Source organism: Lepisma saccharinum, chromosome 5, assembly GCF_977018435.1.
Source record: "Lepisma saccharinum chromosome 5, izLepSacc3.1, whole genome shotgun sequence".
In the NCBI taxonomy this organism is placed as follows: domain Eukaryota; kingdom Metazoa; phylum Arthropoda; class Insecta; order Zygentoma; family Lepismatidae; genus Lepisma; species Lepisma saccharinum.
The window spans coordinates 72,872,265-72,891,976 of record NC_139233.1 but is presented as its reverse complement, the minus strand read 5'-3'; the positions used below and the strand labels follow the sequence as shown (position 1 = coordinate 72,891,976).

Here is a 19,712-nt window from a genome sequence, read left to right as displayed (position 1 = left end):
AGTTGGCATTTTAAGGAATTACATTTGATTCGATTTTATAATATCACTGGAGAAGTTTTCAATAATTGAAATAAATAATGAGAAAAGGGTACTTCTGAGTGGTTCTGTTTATGATACGACTTTTAAGCTCTGTTTCCTAGCCCTTCTTCAGGCATTCCAAAAAGTTCAAAAGATTGGGTTTCGTTCTTCCTCTCAAAAGCTGTTGTGTGTAAACAAAATTCTCATGTTTCCATTGATCTTGACAGGAAATGTTGGAAAATCTACTCTTGTATTTGGAATTTTTCTCCTATTTTGTCATAATTGTGATTCATTCTCATGTTTGCTGAACCCAATTCTTAGGATTCCTGAAGTCCAGTTGAGACTTCTATGCCACCTTGAGACCATAACAATCTTTTAACATTTTCGAAGTATGCCTTTCTAATATCTTCCATCACTGTTTTCTCCTTTACATCTCCATCTACTTTTTCATTCAAATGCCTCTCCTCTTTTTGTACCATTTTTCGTGCCTTTATCTATAACCCACTCGATTTCCTTTGATGGCTTTCCTCATTAGTGTTAGAGGTAAGGTATCAAGTCATTGCAAAATTCAGTGATGATAAAGCAAAATGGTAAAAAGATTGCATTTTAAATATTTCAGAGAACTAAGAAAACAAGAGAAAATATTTGTATATTTGTGTGAAATTAGTCAAGTGAACATGAAACAGCTAGAAATACGCAAGGGAATAGCTAAGCTTACCGAATCAAAATGAGATACCAGTACTACTCCCTGAGCTCAACCTCCTGATAATTTTCCTATTGAGTGCAATGTTGAGTTTAGCGCATGTTGACTTTGATGTCTGCACTCACGCCACATGGAATGCAAAGCTGCCATGGTTTATTGCCTGATGAGAGGTACAGAAGGCTTTGCACATTATTGACAACCTCGTGTGTTGTGTATCTGGGTGCTTTTCTTTATTGCAGAAATTGCTGGTTTTTTTCTTTAATCCCACAAAAATCAAATCATATATATTCAAAAATAACAAATTTTCATGAAAATCTGCTTGCTGACTTGAAAATAGTTTATCCAAATGTTTTTGAGCACAAGACCTTAAAAATGAAATGATTGTGTTTTATAGAACTGCAACACTCCAGGATAATTTAAATTGGTAGCATTTTTGATAGAAGGAAATGTAGACAATGCTTTTCAGGAAGTTCTCTCCTTTTGGCTAAATTGATTACTATACCAGCTACAACAGCATCAGTTGAGAAGAATTTTACTACTGTGGAGAGAATTCATACTTCTAAAAAATGAACGCAAGGAGAAGAGAGGATGTTTAGTTTTTCCCTATTATCCATCAGAAATTATGCTTAGAGTCTATAAGAGGAAATTAATTCTACAACACAGTCATTCACAAATTAACCACGAAAACAAGGAGGCTCAAGTTTAGGTACAAGTAAGGTATGACATTTTAAATTAATTTGACTGTTTTATTTTTGTAATTCATGTATGTCATTGTGTTATATTTAATTACAGGAGGAATAGCAATTAATCAGATTTCATAATTATAATATGGGACAGCATAATTTCTATTTTTTTTTGTTGTAAGGTCTATGGCATTGCAGTTATTTTTAAATTTGAGAAGGCAAATCTTGTGATGACTACATACAAATGTCACTCCTCGACACACTCCTCTTATTACTAAGTTTTGCATACATTTTTCTTGGTCTTCCATATTTGTGCAGATTGCTTATGTAAGTTTCATCACTTTTGTAAACTGACTTTGTGTAAAATGCCAGTTTTAACTTTATTATCCTTGATGTTTATCTCATAATCCAAGATATTCAATTTCCCATCAATCTTTATTTTTGTGTGTATGTGCAAACTATTCTATACTGCTGGACAAAAAAAAAAAAAAAACGGACACCTTAATATTTGACATCTGAATTGCAATTACTAAAAAAGTAAAAAGTACCCTCCCCTTTGAAAATCCTACGCATGCCACTAAGTCGTTAATTTTAATTTGTTTTCTGTTGAATATATTCAGGTTTTCTTATTTCCAATAATTTCTGCAACATTTAGTTAGACTTCGAATCAGAATTTATACATTATCAGCACAAAAAATGCAAGTGTCCGTTTCTTTTGTCCAGCAGTGTAGTTCTAGGATCTCTCTTATTTAGGTCAAAAAGCAGTTGGTCTTTAATCTTTTCAACTCAACAAACGCAAATTATTTAGCCTAATAAATGTGTCTTCCGAAAACTAAGATTTTGCTTATTAGGCTGCTCATGTTTCTATGAAGGACAAACAGGCATTTCCTTTTGCTTACATATAACTTGAAGCAAAATACATCGTGCACATCTTGCAGGTCCCAAAATTGAAACTTGTCTATTTTCCATACTCCCTAGTGTAAAACTAATACAAGAAACAGGAATGGGGAGCGATTTTACAATACCGGGAATTTCTCCATTTTGTTTGAAATTCGGCATACTCACTAATTTTGGCCCCCTAATCACGAATCTGCAGTCAAAATTTGGCGCTCACACATGGAAATAGCAAAATAATCGAAATTAAGTTCTTATTTCCACACCCTCGATTTCCAAATTTCCCGCCGGTTCCGGGCTCCGCCCCTGGGGTAATCGACCTACCGCCCCCAACCGCTATCGCGGCCCCGCCTCCGCTCCGCTCCGGCTTCCCGCCTATATCTATAGACTCCCTGTTAAGGGCATGTTAGAAATTGGCCGGATTCACCTGCCCCCAAATAAGCGCCAAATTTATACGTGAGCGCCAAATTTTAAGTGCAGATTCGTGATTAGGAGACCCAAATTAGTAAGTAACCGAAAATTCAAACAAATTGGAGAAATTCCCTGTATTGTTAAATTATACCCAGGAATGGAACAAAAAGTTGCTGGATCAAGATGGATATGTGAACAGAGCATATAAAATAAAAATGGTCACAAGATGGGAGAAACAGGATGAATTAATAAAAAAATTGTTCCAAATATGAGAGTGATTTCTATTTCCTACAAGGTTGACCAACAAGCAAGTTTTGGTTACCCAATAGCTTTTGCAAGGATAAGGTGGTGGGGGGTGACAAGGAAACCCTACAGGCACATGAGGACAAGACAAGCTGGCCCAATATTGCTCAGATGATGAATGGTATTACACACACAATGGAAGTTCTACTCAGGGTCTTGTAGGATAGAACACCCCTTAGTTTGCTGCCATATTTCCACTGTAACCTTTTTACCACTTGAGCTGTTTTCTTGTAATCTTTTAAGCTTCTTAGAATGCCTGTAGAAGGCATAGGGAACAGGGCCGAAATGTTTACATTGTTAACCACCACTTGTCAGTACTTTCTTATGCTTGTCTTACTATTAAACACATGGTTATGTGAACATTCAAGAAAGTGAAATTAATAAATCATCTACAACATACTAACATTATTTATTTTATGTTACATATATTGTCAGTTTTTTTTTAATTCCCTAGTTCATTTCTTTTGATTATATTGAACACATTAATTTCCCACATCCCACATTATGTATGAACTATTTTTTACTAGTACTATTTTTGCACAATGTTTTACTTGTTAATAACAAATTTGCCGAGTTATTTTTTGTATAAATGGTGTTTTAAGAAGCTACATAACAAAATAGAATTAAGCATTACTATGACACTTGTTAATATACTATTAAGAGTCAATTTAGTACACAGCTGGTTTCAATCACATCACATTTCCTCTCATAGGAAAGGTACAGGATAAGATTATATTATTTGAATGTTCCTAAGTATGTTGGAATCTCACTGATACATTTATTTTCAGTGAACATATCCATCATAAATAAAACACCAAAAACCCTTGTGGTCATATTTGTTTACATCTAAAATACAAGGGAATCTTTTGACGGCTGAAGATTTGTGCATATATCAAAACACAATGTGTTATCAAATAGTTTCCAGACTGACAACATTGCACAGGAATGGAGCAAATTTCAAGGGTGTGCAAGAAGATGTATTTTAATAAGCCTTGTCAGTGAGTGCACCAAGTGAACATGATTTTTTTTTTAATACATAGTGCATGACTATCTTCCTGGCAGAAATAAAAGAGAAACTTGAAGAATAAACTTCCATCAAATTGTCAAAACTAAAGGTTGGTGTTGGAGACATGTCAGAAAAACCAATTGCTTCAGCAGGCATTTTATGGCTCTGCTTTAAGCAAAACCTCTGTGAATTGGGAAGAAATTCTCACAATGGAAAAGTCAGTTGTCTCTACACTTAAAGAGAAGAACATTTGCAAGAATTAGTTCATCGAGGACAAACAATCGGTGCAGTTTAATATATTGATATGCTGAAGGATGTACAGGACAGCATGAGGCTCTAGTGCTGTAGACCTCTGTGAAAGAGTGGTCAGATTAACATGCTCCAATGTCAGAGGTACCAGGTTCGAACCCTGGTCAAGGCATGGATGTATCATTTTGTTTGTCCCATTATCCAGTTTAGAAAAAAAAGGCAGAAGAGCCCAAATTTGTGAATCATCAGGAACTGGATGCATCAAAATGCAGGATTTTTTTTTCTTTCTGAAATCATATTCTGATTGGGCCACTTCTGACTTTCGATCTTTCCTAGAATAACAAACAGAGAAGACGAAGCTGAAAGGATGAACATTTGGCACAGTTAAGGAGAGTTGGAAAGAGACCAGAATTATACTGAACAACATGAAGAAAAATTACTTTCAGAATGCATTTCAATAATGGCAGAATATCTGGAATCTCCAACTGAACTCCCAAGTTTGAGTGGGATAGTGCCCACTAACGTCTCTTGTTTCTTTGCCACTTTTTATTGAATCAGTCTGGAAACTTTTTGGTACCACTCCAAATTATAAAACAACAAAAATATTAAATAAGCACACACATTTTTACATTAGAATTGGTCTAGTTTACATGAACTGATTAAATTTCCAGTCGTCTGATAAATGAAAAAAAGATTGAGATATATTGGCATTCACCTCATAACAGGTACAAGACAAATGAACAAGTAACTAAATCAGTAACTCAATACTTAACCTGTACTTTATGAATAATGTATTAGTTTAATGTTTTAAAAACAAGAAAGAACTGATAAATGACCTGGGTGCATGAAAGCAAACATTCTAGGTACATTACAACATTGTTCTGTTTTTTTCTTTTGGATGAAAGTTTTATTAAATATTATCATGTGCAGTAATGAAATTAGTAAATTTTACACTGGGTGCAGAAATTTAAATGTGCGATATTAAACAGTCTTAGTAATTGGTGATAAATTTTTATTAACAGTTATAGATAGAAATGTTAACAATGTTACCAGTAACTATGTATTGTTTTACCCCTCATTTACTAACTTTTAATATATACTTTCAGAAAAATTGTGTGTGTGCCACAATTGTCTATAAATTCCTCGAGCCTAGTAACACTTGAAACTGCTTACTATAAATAAATCCCTTTGAAAAATCACAATATAGTGAAGTGTATTTATCACAATAGTTAGAAGCGTATTAATTGTTATGAATGAATCACATATGGAGAGGCAGTGACAAATATTTCCAGAATTTTTGATTCAACAACAACAAAGAATGTAACATCATATAAATGTTTATCAACAAGGAAAACAAGTAATGTGTACAAAAAATATATCTATGAATAAGCATACAAGTTGACTGACTAGGAAACAAGTTATCCTTTTTACAATGCTGCTTTGAATTACATGTTTTCACAAACTGTATTGACATATTCTTTTGAATTAATTTTCAGACAATAGGTTGAATTCACGGGTAGCATAACATTGTTCTTACGAGCTACACTAGATTTCAGAGCATCATAGCAAAAATCTATTTCTTTTAGTTTTCTAAACTTACATAGATCAGAGTTCTTATATGAACTAAGTTTGTTTTTTTGTTTAATACATGGTAAGGGACCTTTGAATAGTGAATAGCTTGGGTTTTTATCTATCACTGGAACATAAACAGGAGGTGTCATAGGTAACCTGGAATTACTTCTGCGGCTCTTATGATTTGAATTCTTTGGTCTGATTGAATGTGGTTCTTTAGGTGGCACGGGCAGGTTTTCGTGTGATGCTGTTTCCTCTGTAGTTTTGGCGTGAGATTTCTTTTGGTCCCAAAGACAACATTTATCCGTGGAAGTATTATTATTGTTTGCAATTGCCTTTTCATTCTCTTTAAATAGTTGCAGATTTGTTAACATAATTTCACAGTTGACACGTGTTTGTTGTAGTTTCTCTCTCCACTCTTTCAATAACTCTAATGATTTGTAAGCTTGATGATTTTTCCAGTATTTAGTTGCACAGTTTTCTCTTCTCTGGAAGAGCTGTTCTTCACCAGAAGGATTATTTTCACCTGAAACTGTTTCTGGTGCTTGTTCGCATGCAGTTGATTTTTCATCTGGAGCTTTTGCTTCATCTGTTTCTTCTTGGTTCACTTTGGTGTCTTTAGTTTCATGTGATATTGGCGCACCTTTTCTTGAGGCATGCAACTTGAACCGGATTCTCTCAGTATGTGGTTTAGAATTCCCATTGGTGGATCTTGAACCGTCTTTGTGTCCTAGTTTTATTGAAGGCTCTGATGAATGCCTTTTAGTTTCATGCAAAGTTTTCACGTCAGATGATTGAGCCCACTTCAGGTCAGCATCACAGAGACTTGTTTCCTTATCTAAGTTAATGCTTGTCACAGTATCAGGAGCATTTTGCTTTCCAGACTCGCCTTTCTGGTGTGCCTCAAAGAGGGGTTTCAAGTCGTAAACTTCAGCACTGTCTTCTGGCCCTTTTTTGACTTTTCCATTTTTTGCATTCATTGATAACTTGGTTCCCTGTATTGTGAAAGACACTCCCATGTATGGAGGTGCAGAAACTGTATGCTGCTTGTAAATGAGCTCAAACATGCCTATCTTTGCACTGTCATTGTCTCGTCTGTCTATCACAACTGAAAAGAAAGAAAATTGTTTATTTTGAGGTCAATAATTTTTTCACGTTGCATCAATAAACCATAATGGTTAAACTATGTGTTGATTTACTATATTTTGCTTTGAAATATTAGGGACCTCCTGATGAGGTGGCCAAGAAGTACTGTATGTTTCTGAATCCAAGACGAGTTTTTTTGCAGCAATTTCATGCCCAGAAGTATGGTGTCATCTTGCTTTCACGGCATATGATGTGGAGTTTTTCTTTTCTTTACTGAACAGAACGAAGAGCTTCCATTAAGCTCTAACTCTACCCTCTGCCATGCGTACCGCTTTAGCCTTGAACGTTCGCATGCGCTTTGAGCATTGTTGTGCGATAGCACTAGTGAGCGTTGTGGCAAACATTTTTTTCATTTATTACTTTTATTGTCTCCTTCAGTTACTTGTAATAAGGTAACCATTTGTAAGTTTTGAAAATAGTTTTTCTGTAATTCCTTGTTGAAACATAAGGGGTCGTCTTGGATTCAGAGATATACGGTATTCACATTACAAAGGTTTATTACAAAGAAACTATCACAGTTACAGCTGCATGGCTTGTGGCAAAAGAAAGAGAAACTCGTAAAGTTTTTCCTTTGTTCTAAGTAGAGGCTGAGTTAGTACAGGAGGCACTGCAATCGTGGAACTGAAAATGGCGAAATTTTAGGAAATTTATGGAAATTTTGCTGTACAGCAATCTGTGACTTAGCCTCGTGATGACATAAAGAACACTGAGCTTTCTCCTGCACTGACGCCATTTTCAGTTCCAGCGCCTCCTGTACCAGAACAAAGGTAAACAACTTTATGAGTTTTTCTTTCTTTTGTCACAAACCATGCAGCTGTAACTGTGATAGTTTCTTTGTAATAAACCTTTGTAATGTTGGAAAGACTTTATGGCCACTTTGTTCAAGGCACCATATTCAGAAAGCAGTACCTATTTGGTAATAACAAAATGAACGAAATCTTTTTACTCTGAAAGTGCATACCTTGCGCTATTTTTCTATATACACATATGTAGTCACCCATGGCATTGAGCACTTATCATACCAGGAGACAAGTTTGTCATACACTTTTCTGCCACCAGTACATTGGTGGAAAGACACACAGGCAGCATCCAAGTTTACCCGGTATGAGTCAGATATGCGTGAGCTTTCATTCAAGTTGCATCGCGATAGTGGTTGTGTGTGTCTTTCTGTGCATAGTTGAGAATCTTGCCAAATGTGAAGTGAGGCCTGTCATTTGGTTTCTGCATACTAGAAAAACTTCACCTTCTGAAATTTATTCACAAATCACAGAGGTTTATGGTGATGAAGTGATGTATGAAACAACAGTGATATGATGGTAGAGGAGTTCCAACAAAGAGTAACTGCATTTCTCAATGGACCAACAGCAGAAGTGTATGACCAGGGTATACAAAAGTTTGTCTGCAGTACAATAAGTGCCTCTGTGCAATGGATGCCTATGTAGAAAAATAGCTTTCATTCTTTTTTTTTTTACCAAAGGGTACTACTTTCTGGATGAGCCTCGTAAATAAGGGCTCCAAGGTTTGATGCCCAGTGGAGGCATATAATGGTTCAGATCCCACTGTAAACTGTAGGTTCAGTCCTGATTAGCCTAACTTTGCACACAGTGGACTTAAAACTCAGCTTTGAGCTTTGGCTAATGTTTGTCAATTAAAAGCATAGAAAATATATTTTATTCACTACAGAATGTGATAAACAATAATTGCAAATAATGTTTATCATATTAAATGGTGAATACAGTGTATTTTGCACCACAAAACAAAAGACATTGTTTTGTGTGACAGGAGAAGAAAGTTGGTTTAATGCAGGGTAATTCAAAATGAATGGTGCAACTTTAGTATTATGACATTACTATTTATGATAGAAAATCAGACGGCATCAACAAGAAGAAAAACTGAAAGTTTTACCCACATGACTCGCATTACAAAGATTCAATATGGGAACCACGTGTAATGCGGTAAACTTCCAAACAATAATCAAGTACATGCGATGCACGAGACAGCAAGTTATTGTCCATGGTTTCAAAGACACTAACAATTCACAGTTGTAACTTTGGCAAATCTTTCGGAAGGGTGATACATGTGCATTACTACCAAAACGCATGTGGAAATGTCTTTTGCACCATTGTGAGTGAATCAGTTCTTGATATCTTCAACACACAATACACCTTCTACTGGTCATTAGCCATTTTGCAACACTAGCGATCCTGGTGGAACAGTGGCAAAGCAGCATAAGCCCACTTAGTGAGAAGAAAACTTCTAGAGTTTTTCTTTACATTGAGGCCTTTTCTGATTTTCTATCATAAAAGTAATGTCATAACTGTGTATAGTTGCACCATTCATTTTGAATTACTCTGTATTATGTAAGTATGTACAAATGTTGAACATTATTATTTAGTTAGTACTATATGTATGCAAGACATTTGTGGTATGAATTGTCCATGAAGTAAACAGTGTATTTCAATATTAATTCATACAATGTGGAGTATTTTATTACTTTAGGATATATTGCTTTTTATACCAACAAAATTGGAGATGGTTCAGCAAAAAATAAACTATGACAGGCATTTCCTAGGTTGAGACATGTAACCAGAGTGTCTGCCAGTCTGGAAATTCTGGAAAAGTCAGAGAATTTTACTTTTACTGGAAATGTCATGGAAATTTACTGTTTTTCTGGGGAAAAAATATTTTTTTGTGGAATTGCACTAAAAATAGGTTCTTGAACAAAGAAGAAAAGGGTAAGCAAGAATTTTATATTTGATGTGGACAAACTATACTGCAATTTGCTATTCTGAATATTATTGGTAGATACAGTAGAAATTGTGTATTAAATACTCTACGAAAAGGGGTTATGTTTTGAACAATTTTCAATACAAATCTACTACAGTAAGTGATTATTGTCATTTGCCACTTTCTTGGGTTGTATTTTTGGTACATATTAGGATTAATACATATACATATTACTAGAGCCCGGAAGTTTGGCAAAATGCCTCTTTTTATCTACTGCATATATTGATAAAAATTTTCCGGATATACGTTTCTTATGTTGTTTCGAATGTTTTGGAAGCCTTTTCATTTTGCCTATTTTGCCTATTTGGGACCCCACTGCCTATTTTTAATTATAATGCCTTTTTTTTGCCTTTTTCAATGAAATTTGACATTTTTTTAAAAAAAGATGTGTATATACATTATTTTTCTCCCAAAGAACGTTGTTGGCATTATTTTTCTTCTGTTTATTATGTGAATAATTTTCGCCTTATTTAAATAATATTGAACTCACGCATGTTTCAACATTGCTGAAGGAGAAAAGTGTGAGAAAAAAGTATTTCATGCTGAGTTAGGATATTGCCTTTCGGTTAACATTTCTTGTGCATGATTGACTGCTGAAGTGGACAGGTTGATTTCGAACACAAAGAAGATATTTCTGAAATCTCCCTCTCGAACCCGAAAATTCCAGGAAGTTGCGATTGAGCTTAGTTTATCTCAGCAACCAGTCTTGACGAGATGGGGAACCTGGATATCAGCAGCTATATATTATGCTAACAACCTTCAAAAAATCAGTGAGGTTATGGATGCTCTTCCAGAAAATGAAGCGGCTTCAATTCGTGAAGTGAAAAAACTCCTGTGCTATTCAAGTTTATTTTTGCACATTATGGTGCATTGCCAGTACAATTATAGCATCCATGAAAATCTTCGAGGAATCTATGCAGCAGATGATGGAAGTGCCAGGAGAAAAGGGGTCAGCTGTTGCGGAAAAGTGCAAACGGGTAGTGAGTGCAAATGAGGACTTGAAACAATTGAAAACAATTTGTGATATTCTCAAAGGTAAAAATGCTGTTACCGAAATGAGTCCAGCTACATTAGCTTGTTTTATGTATGCTCCAATAACTTCTGTCGAAGTAGAAAGATCATTTTCTGTTATGAAAAACACTCTCTCTGACAGACGACTATCAATGAATATTGAGAATTAAAAAGCACCTTGTAGTTATGTGCAATCAAGATGGAGAAAATTGAAATGCTCTTCCCAATTTAGATTTTATCATTTTGCCAGAAATTATAGATAAAAGTAAGCGACTTCCAAATGTGCCTTTTTCGGGTTATTTTGCCTTTTTTTCATTTTTAGTGCCTATTTTCCACATTATAAATGCCTTTTTGCCTGCCTATTTTAACAAAAATAAATGCCTGAACTTCCGGGCTCTACATATTACTAATATTATAATTATGTAAATTTTATGCTACTGTTCTAATGATTTTGTTAAAAAAAAAATTCTTTGTTTATCATTAGTCAATACGTGGCAAGTATTTAAAAGCTCACCCCTGAATATGATCCTATCCAATAGTCAAATTCTGTTCAGTTTTCCTTCTCGTTATTACTTTTAACTTCATTTTGTAAGTCTCTAAGTGTGCTCAAATGTACTATCTTTCTTATGCAAAAGTGTAATTATGTGAATTACCCTAAAGACTTTGGTCTGGAAAATTTTTGTTCTTGGTCTGGAAAACCTGGAAAAATCAGGGAATTTTGTTTTTATAAAATTGTAGACACCCTGGTAACACATTGATGAAGAGGTCCTGTCAAGGATAGCATCTATGTCAGTTGTGCATAAACTTCCAAGTTTCTAGAGCTAACATCACTATCATCTTCCAGGGTTGAATATGAAAGTGGTCTTACCTCTTGAAAGTTGCCTGTTCAGTAAACCTGAGTCTTCATCCTCCACAACTAGGAAATCTTAAAGATGTAATATATTCCTTTCATCACTTGCATCATAGTTGTGCACGATTAATTAAAATTAGAACAGAAAGAGTGAACGAGCAAATTATGTAATGTTGTCACCATGATATTAAGTCTTCTAAAGGTAAAGTAAATCCCTAAACATTGTCAAATTTGCATGCATTCATGATCATAATTTTATGACCTGAAAAATATGCAAGAATACATTTTTGTCACTGATGAAAAATCAATAAAACTCCCTCTTAACGATAATGTAAATTCCAAGTATTCATGTTTCATAGCAAACTACATTGAATGTGCCACCTCACAACCTGTTTAGGTTTATTTGATTTATTTTACTTTGCTTTACTGTCACTTGTGGCTAATTGCGAAGATGAGGATGAGTGATAATATGATGGACGCACTCACAAAGTACAATCATGCCCAGGCTGAGATTCAAAGCTTGGACCCCCAGCATCATAGCAAACTGTGCTAACCACTTCGCCACAGAGTTTGACATCTCATAGCATGTGGACAGCAATAGAAGCAGTCCTTGGAAGTGAGGAGGTGGTGGCATTCCCCAGCTAGCAAAAATTTCACAAAGCATTCCCGACCGCTGTCTCATTGTCAACAACATGTTAAACCATAGAATCATCCTCCCAGAACCCCAAGGCTTAAAACCCCCTCCCCAGCTAACATCTTTCACTTCAAGTGCTGAATAGAAGTAGTTAGCAAATATAGTATACTCCACTTTTTCAGAGAACCGCAGTGGTCTAGTTGGTAGGGTGTCTGACTGCCAAGTGGGAGACCCGGGTTCAATTCCTGGGGTGGGTGATCTAAGGTGGAAATTTTTGCACCCTTGTCCCGCATAAAGCAGCTCTGAGACTCACCCAGCCTCAAATCAATGGGTACCTGGGGGCAACCCTGGTGGGGTAAAGGCAGCTGGAGCATGGTGCTGATCACATCACCTCCAAAAATGGCCAAGATGAATGTGTGGTGCTCTACCCACACATCCCCTAAATGTGCCTTCTTGGCACGGGGAACTTAACCTTTACCACTTTTACATTTAACAAAATAGTATAGTACAAATCTTTTTCTGAATTAGTTTTATTCTAGTCACATGGACACATACCTTTAATAACATCCTCCAAGCACTGTGGACACATTCTGGCTGTGATACTTGTGGTAGGAGCCATGCATGGACAAGAATTAATTTCAATCAGCCAAGGATAAAAATCCTCAGAAATCATGAAATCAGCCCCATACAGCTCAAAGCAATTCTTTCTTATATCCATGTGTTCTTGAGAGGCCAGCATAGCACCTATTATTCCTTTCTTCATGCCAGGATAGATACGTTCTCCCCACATGTCTGTCTGATCTATGGTCCTAGTAGAGACAATACAATAATAATTACAATAGCACACATAAATTCTCACTTCATTTAGGTGATTTGTTCTAAATCAATTTAACCTTCACCAATTTTTCTGTTTATTTTTTTTTCAACTTGAATCAATTATGTACTAATCATTTAACTACAATAAAATTCCTTTTTGTTATTCAGTTTTTCATTCATTGTTATCTGGTTTAATAGGCAGGTTTTTCACTGCAAGCTCGAGGCTTGTATGAGAAATAGTGCCAATAACTCGGGCATGTTCATAATAATAACAGTATTTGCATAGAAAATAAAGTATTACTTTTAATTTCGTTCCAACTCGTAATTGAACGCACAACCATGAAAATAGATGGTTGGGCATAATTGCACTGGTGTCGCATATGGGAAAAGCAAAGTGAGGATGGGACAAAAGTTACTGATTCCCATTCACTGTGTGGCGTCAACTGGGCTGTGTTGCCTATTTTGAGTGTCAGACTGACCAACCTCCGGACCTTTCGAGCAAATACTGTCAATTTGTATCCCATGGATTACAAATACCAACTCTGCAACGAGATTTTGCATTCTCTTAAACACAGGGTTGTTCTCTGATGTGGCAACAGCGCAAACTTCTGCCACCTGCCTAATTTCATGGCCGTGCATTTAGGTTAAATGTAGGTATAAACAGATACCTGAGATATGCTTGGAAAGTATAGCTGTCCCACATGTTTTCATCGGGTAAAAAATCATCTCTCTCTCCATTTTTGTATTTGCTTTGGACACTGTTGTTACAGAGATGCACAGACTCATGATAATTGGAGAGACTAAAACTCTGGGAACAAAACCTCAAGTAGGACTCCCTGCAAGAAGAGAAAGACATCATTGCCAAATATTTGGATATTTTCCTTGAAATCGGTCAACAATCAAAATATAATTGCAGAAAGTCAGAAATTCAAGATATTAATTTTTAGTATTGAATCAAAATGCCAAAGAATTGTAAGTGTAAGCAAGTTGTACGCTGCCACCTAGGTAGCTGATGAATCATGAACTCACCACAGAAAGGTTCCAATTTCAAGCTCCAGCTTGGGCACTAGTGTTTGTTGATGCCTGCATCAGTTTCAACTAATCATTCATCCTCATCATCGTGATTAGCCAAAAGTGGCAGAAAAGTTATGTTAACAGCATGCCATCACTCCAGCTTTCCTAAAAGTAGGGATTAAACAGATTAATCGGTACCCTGTCAGTATCGGTCAATATAGGCATATCAGTAAAATTACCGATTATTTTACTGATCCAATATATCTATAAATATCTTATAATTTTCAAAATTCTGCCATTTTAAAAAAAAAATATATGTAGATAATCTCCATGCTCTGCTTTTTGAAAAGTAAATGTCTAAATATACAACTCTTTTGCATTGCATTTACCTGGAAGCACAAATTTATTAAGGGGCAATGAACCATTCAGGCTTTTCAGGTTTGGGATTTTATATCGGTTTGGTAGAATATCGGTTATCAGTATCAATAAATTTTATGTTGGTACTTTATGTATCAGCTAAAATTTCATATCAGCCCATTCCTACCTAAAAATAACTAACAAATGTCTGATATTTGAAAAGATTAGCACTGACCACTAAGTTCCCTTAAGAAATGTCTGGGCATGTCAGTATGAGTAAATCAGATCTCTTTGTTGTTGCTTTACAACAAATATGATTGGTGTATGGAAAAATTTGATTAGATCATTGTGTTCTCATCAATTAAAAGAAGCCATTAAGGCTACTATTATACATACATTCTGTTTGTCAAATACTAAAATGCACAAACATTACAATATTTGTAATTCTGGACCGTATGAGAACAATAATAACCTATTTTTTTATTTACTTACTTATACATCCATATTGTGAGTGGTTGTACATCAGTAACAAGAAACCATTGCCTGATGTCAAATTTAGTGTTGCAAATTAGCAAGGGACGCTCTGGAAGAAAAAAGAACAAAGGTTGCATTAATATGGGTCAATAAAACCTAAAATCTACTGCAAGTAGTACATCCAAAAATATTTCCTAAAACGTTGCTTTAAATTAAGAGACCTAAAAGGGGTGGAGAGGATTGCTAACACCCTTTCCTGTATAAAATTTCATTCCCAGTGTCCACTAGGGGGTCACTACTAAGTTTCAAAATATCATGTGCATACTCACTTCATAAATCTTCAAGCAGTAACAGGGAAATTTTGTGGATTCTGTTTTCTATTTTAGTAATACCAAGCGATCCATTGAAGTGTAGACCGCCGTGTCAGTGTTTGGGCTATTGGAGAGTGAGGCGCTCACAGCCGTATGTCGGCACTGTAGACTGTCCATGAATCAAGCATGTAAGTTTTCGTAACTAGTTTAAAGAGTTATTTATTTACAAGATGGAACTTTTACACCCAGGAATCTTATTTCAATTCGCCTTTGAACTTCACGTGCCGATTGAGTTAACACATGTGAATCATAAATAAATACACACTGGCAGTAGAAAACATTTGCTGAGCTGTAACACACTTTGCGGTTGAATACACTAGAAAATACAATACGTAACAAGCACCCTATCACTTCACAGTCGCCAGACTAATAAACAGGCTACACAATACAAAACAATGACCCTTATCACTTCGCAGTTACGTGTCTACTTTCAGGACCTCTGTAAAAACCAGTTTCTAGCCTCCTCGCCAGCTTATGTTGGTGGGTGTCTCAATAAAAATGCATAAAAAATGTGTACGCATCGAAGGCGACTAGTTTGAACACCTCCTTTTATAAGTCTGCTAAGTAAAACATGTTTTTAAATAATTACGGAAACTGTTGTGCGCTGGCTTCATCGACACCCTACGATGCCGACAAACGGGCACAAGTGCCTCGCTTGGCGATAACGCAAACACTGATGTGTCAGTCTACACTTCAGTGGATTGATCTGTATTACCCTATTATGAAGTAGACCCCTTAAATAGATTTTTGATACAGATTGGGAAATCGTGGCTCAAATAAAAAAATGTTTGTAATTACAGTCGGGAAGGAATAACCTGGCAGTGATGTCACTCCCTGCTAAGTCAGCGTTGCCAACTACTATGAAAGGAACAATGGCACGAGTAAGAGTACGAGCAGTAAGGATCGTGGTGCAAACTACCAATTTTCAATTTAATGTTAGCACTGCTAGATGTTTATTTTATGTTTGTTTATTTTAATTATTTCATATAATTCGGCTTTCAGCAAACCTTCTGCATGCAGAATATTGTGGGATGACAGCCACGACTTCATTTCATCCTTCCTGCTGTTTGATGTTGGGATTTTTTTCACTAACTTGTTGTGGTACGGAGCATTATCACACACAATAACAGAGTTTGGGGGCAGATTGGGGAAGAAGCTGTTCTTCGAACCACAACATAAAATTGTTAGTGTTCATCTACCCATGATAGTCCCCACAAGTTGTTTTTGAAAGGAACACTAACTTCTCCCCCTTCACAAATCCACTTTCACCACGAGCGTGCACAATAATAAACCTGGGACCCTTTCCTGTTGGCACTTTTACACCCCCCCCCACCGAATCTTTGGAATCCAGCCAAACTTTGGGGACAGTGTGGTGTGTGTTTACGGAACTTTCATCCATGTAAATGAAAGACCGGTGGTTTGCTCTCTGCATAGTTCTTTAACTTCACTCAAAAATCATCGCTGCCCACAATGCAATGATGCTGTTTCGTTCAAGGAGTAGCTTCCTGCTGCTTACGCTATGCTTTTTAAATCTGAATCCTAATTTTCGTATGATTATATGCAACGACCAATGCAAACCCTTAAAATTAATATTTTCTTGCAGTTCCTTCATCAGTTTATGTACGGTGACAACAATGCCTTTCGTGTATAAATCATGGATTGTTCGGCGCATGACTGCTTCATCAAAAGATTCCAGATTTGTGACACATTGCTGGGCGTTCGGTCGGTTTTTGCCCGCCGTTGAAAAAGGTTTCCCGCTCGCACTCGCAACACTTTTGTCTTTCTCCTTCTAAATTATCCACACAGATCTTTCTCTGACACCTGTCGCCACGGACGTTCTGTGAACAGCTGTGGTTTTGTTTTCATCGCAATCAAAGTACTTATACACATTGAAAACTATTTCTCTTGCATCGCTGTGCAAGGGCTTACCTTTCTTTATGCCACTGCTCATTGTACAACAATGACAAAACCAGCAAAAGAAACCTCCCTAACAAAGAAACAAAATAGCCTACAATTCCTCGCTCATAGCTGAGGTTTGTTAGACTAATGTACGAGGGTCACTATTTATATTTTAAGCTTAACAATGAAAAAACAGGAATTTGGCATTGAAACCTGCTTTATTGTTTTTCCGCCGATGAAAATCGTTGTCCACGCAATTTATTCTTGACATTCGGGAACAAGAAGAAGTCATTGGGTGCCAAATCAAGACTGTACGGTGGATGACCCATCAATTCGATTTTTTGACTGTTCATAAAGTCGGTTGTTAGACTAGATGTGTGACAGCTTGATGAAGAATGATCCGACGGCGTTTGTTTGTTTTCCGTATTTGACTGAAGACCTCTGGCAAACAAATTGTTGTGTACCATTCAGAGTTGACCGTTCTACGTTCCTCTAAAGGCACAGTTACCACATGACCAGTTTTCCCGAAAAAACAGGCGACCACTTGTTTCGATGTGCTTCGAGCGCGAACAACATTTGTTGGATTGGGTTCATCTTGAAACACCCATACAGTCGACTGCTGTTTACGTTCCGGCTCATATGCATATATCCATGATTCGTCACCTGTTACAATCTTATATACGTCTTTTGAAGCACCACGATTGTATTTATTGAGCATTTGTTTGCACCAATTGACGCGAGCGTCTTTTTGAGTTTTTGTCAAATTGTGTGGGATCCAACGAGAACATACCTTTCTCACAGCTCAATGATCATGTAATATTTTATATATGCTGGTGGAACTAATGCCTATGGTTGCCTCAATCTCACAGTATGTCACATGACGATCTTGCAGTATTAGGTTTTGCACAGCATCAATGTTTTCTTGAACAACAACTGATTTTGGACGACCTTCGCGAATCTCGTCGGTGAGCGAATGGCGGCCACGATTAAATTCGTTATACCAGCGTTTCACAGTGGCAAAGAATGGGGCTTCATCGCCAAATGTGGAAGTAAGTTGATCGATGCACTCTTGTTTTGATAATCCATGTCGAAAATCGTAAAAAAGCATTGCACGAAAATGTTCACGAGTTAATTTCATTTTATTGTTGTCGCGCAATCTCCAAGGCAACATAAACAACACAAATGAAGCTATAGACAAAACATTTGAAGTACGTTATGGTCAATAATGCCAGACGATTCCGTGCAAACGTCAAATCGCGCCTAACTTCAATCAGTGTTGCCAATTCTCAAAATATAAATAGTGTCCCTCGTAGCAGTGTGGGGGTTTGCATGCCTGCATCACCCCTCTCGGAATGATTTCGATTGGTTTGCACGTCACCTTGTCGTCTGCTCTAGCGAATGAGCCATCGCTTCTGGAAGGAGAGGTGAAGGTGGGAGATGACTTCACTGCCAAGTTATTCCTTCTGCGCTGTAGGTATGTTCAAAAGTTGTGACTTGTTAGCTTTTCACATTAAAATTTGTGAGTGCCCATTTAGTATTGTACACGTAAAATACAAAATACTTCCTTCGGATTGATCCATGTCTTTTCATATGGTGATACTTAAAGTTTATTTAGTGGTATGTAGTATGAATTTTAGGAGTAAGCAAATACCAATGTACTGGACATTTTTCAATCAGTAGTTCAAATTCATAGAAATTTCAGTGAAAAAATGCAGACTAGACTAGAACTCGCTCCCAGGGTCTTTGGCATGCGATACCATTGCTATACCAACTAATCTACTGAGCCAGCCCTTGTTTTGCTTCATTTTTTCTCGTCTGCTGTTTTGCCTGGGGAAATGTCTGTCAGTTCACTTTCATTTCTATAAAGCCTCTCCTGGGTGTGCCAGACCATAAGGTGTTGCCCTAATATTGCCCATTTTTACCTCATTCATTTATATTTAACACCAATAGTGATAAAAAATTGTTATATTATGGAATAATGCACCTTAGTATGTCATACTTGCAGAGTAAAGTCTTTCAGTACTAACCTAGATATTTTTGCACTACAAATTTTGATGTGTGTTGCAGAGAAGAATTGATCTTGCACATTACATTGTCAATGCTTGATACCAGACTTATTCCACGGCCCCTTGACCTTGCTGCAGGCTTCATAATCCAAATGTTCAGAACACCATCTATATTCAGTTGTGGCCAAAATTGTTTCACTTTTTCAATTGTGAGCCGTATTGTCTGAAGAGTGTCCTTAAATATAAAGTAAATTAGTAATCATATGTAGCAGTTATAAGACAATAATCTAGGTGTGGGTTTGACTGATTTGGTAGTAAATTTGAAATATTTGTATATTTTTTAATAGGATCAATAGAGTATTTATGATTTATTTCTAAAGTGCATAAATTTTCCTTTTCTGACCTTGCCACAGATGTTAGTTTTCTAGTGTACTTTAACAGTTGCAAAAAATAAGATTCAAATTATTTTTATTATTATTATTATTATTATTTTTATTATAGTGCTTTA

General features: G+C 36.3%; 1 protein-coding gene across 1 annotated transcript in view; it reads right to left on the bottom strand.

Annotated features, from left to right (window-relative positions):
• Positions 1-2,867: 2,867 nt before the first annotated feature.
• The window catches only part of LOC145987879 (tubulin monoglycylase TTLL3-like), a 47,094-nt gene continuing 30,249 nt past the window's right edge, over positions 2,868-19,712 (bottom strand). The window contains exons 7-11 of the mRNA XM_083122664.1: positions 19,226-19,439; positions 14,947-15,037; positions 13,752-13,919; positions 12,823-13,076; positions 2,868-6,947 (exon numbers count right to left, since the gene is read on the bottom strand). Of these exons, the coding sequence (XP_082978790.1) occupies positions 5,713-6,947; positions 12,823-13,076; positions 13,752-13,919; positions 14,947-15,037; positions 19,226-19,439 (1,962 nt within the window). The 3' untranslated portion in view covers positions 2,868-5,712. The remainder of the gene's footprint in view (positions 6,948-12,822; positions 13,077-13,751; positions 13,920-14,946; positions 15,038-19,225; positions 19,440-19,712) is intronic.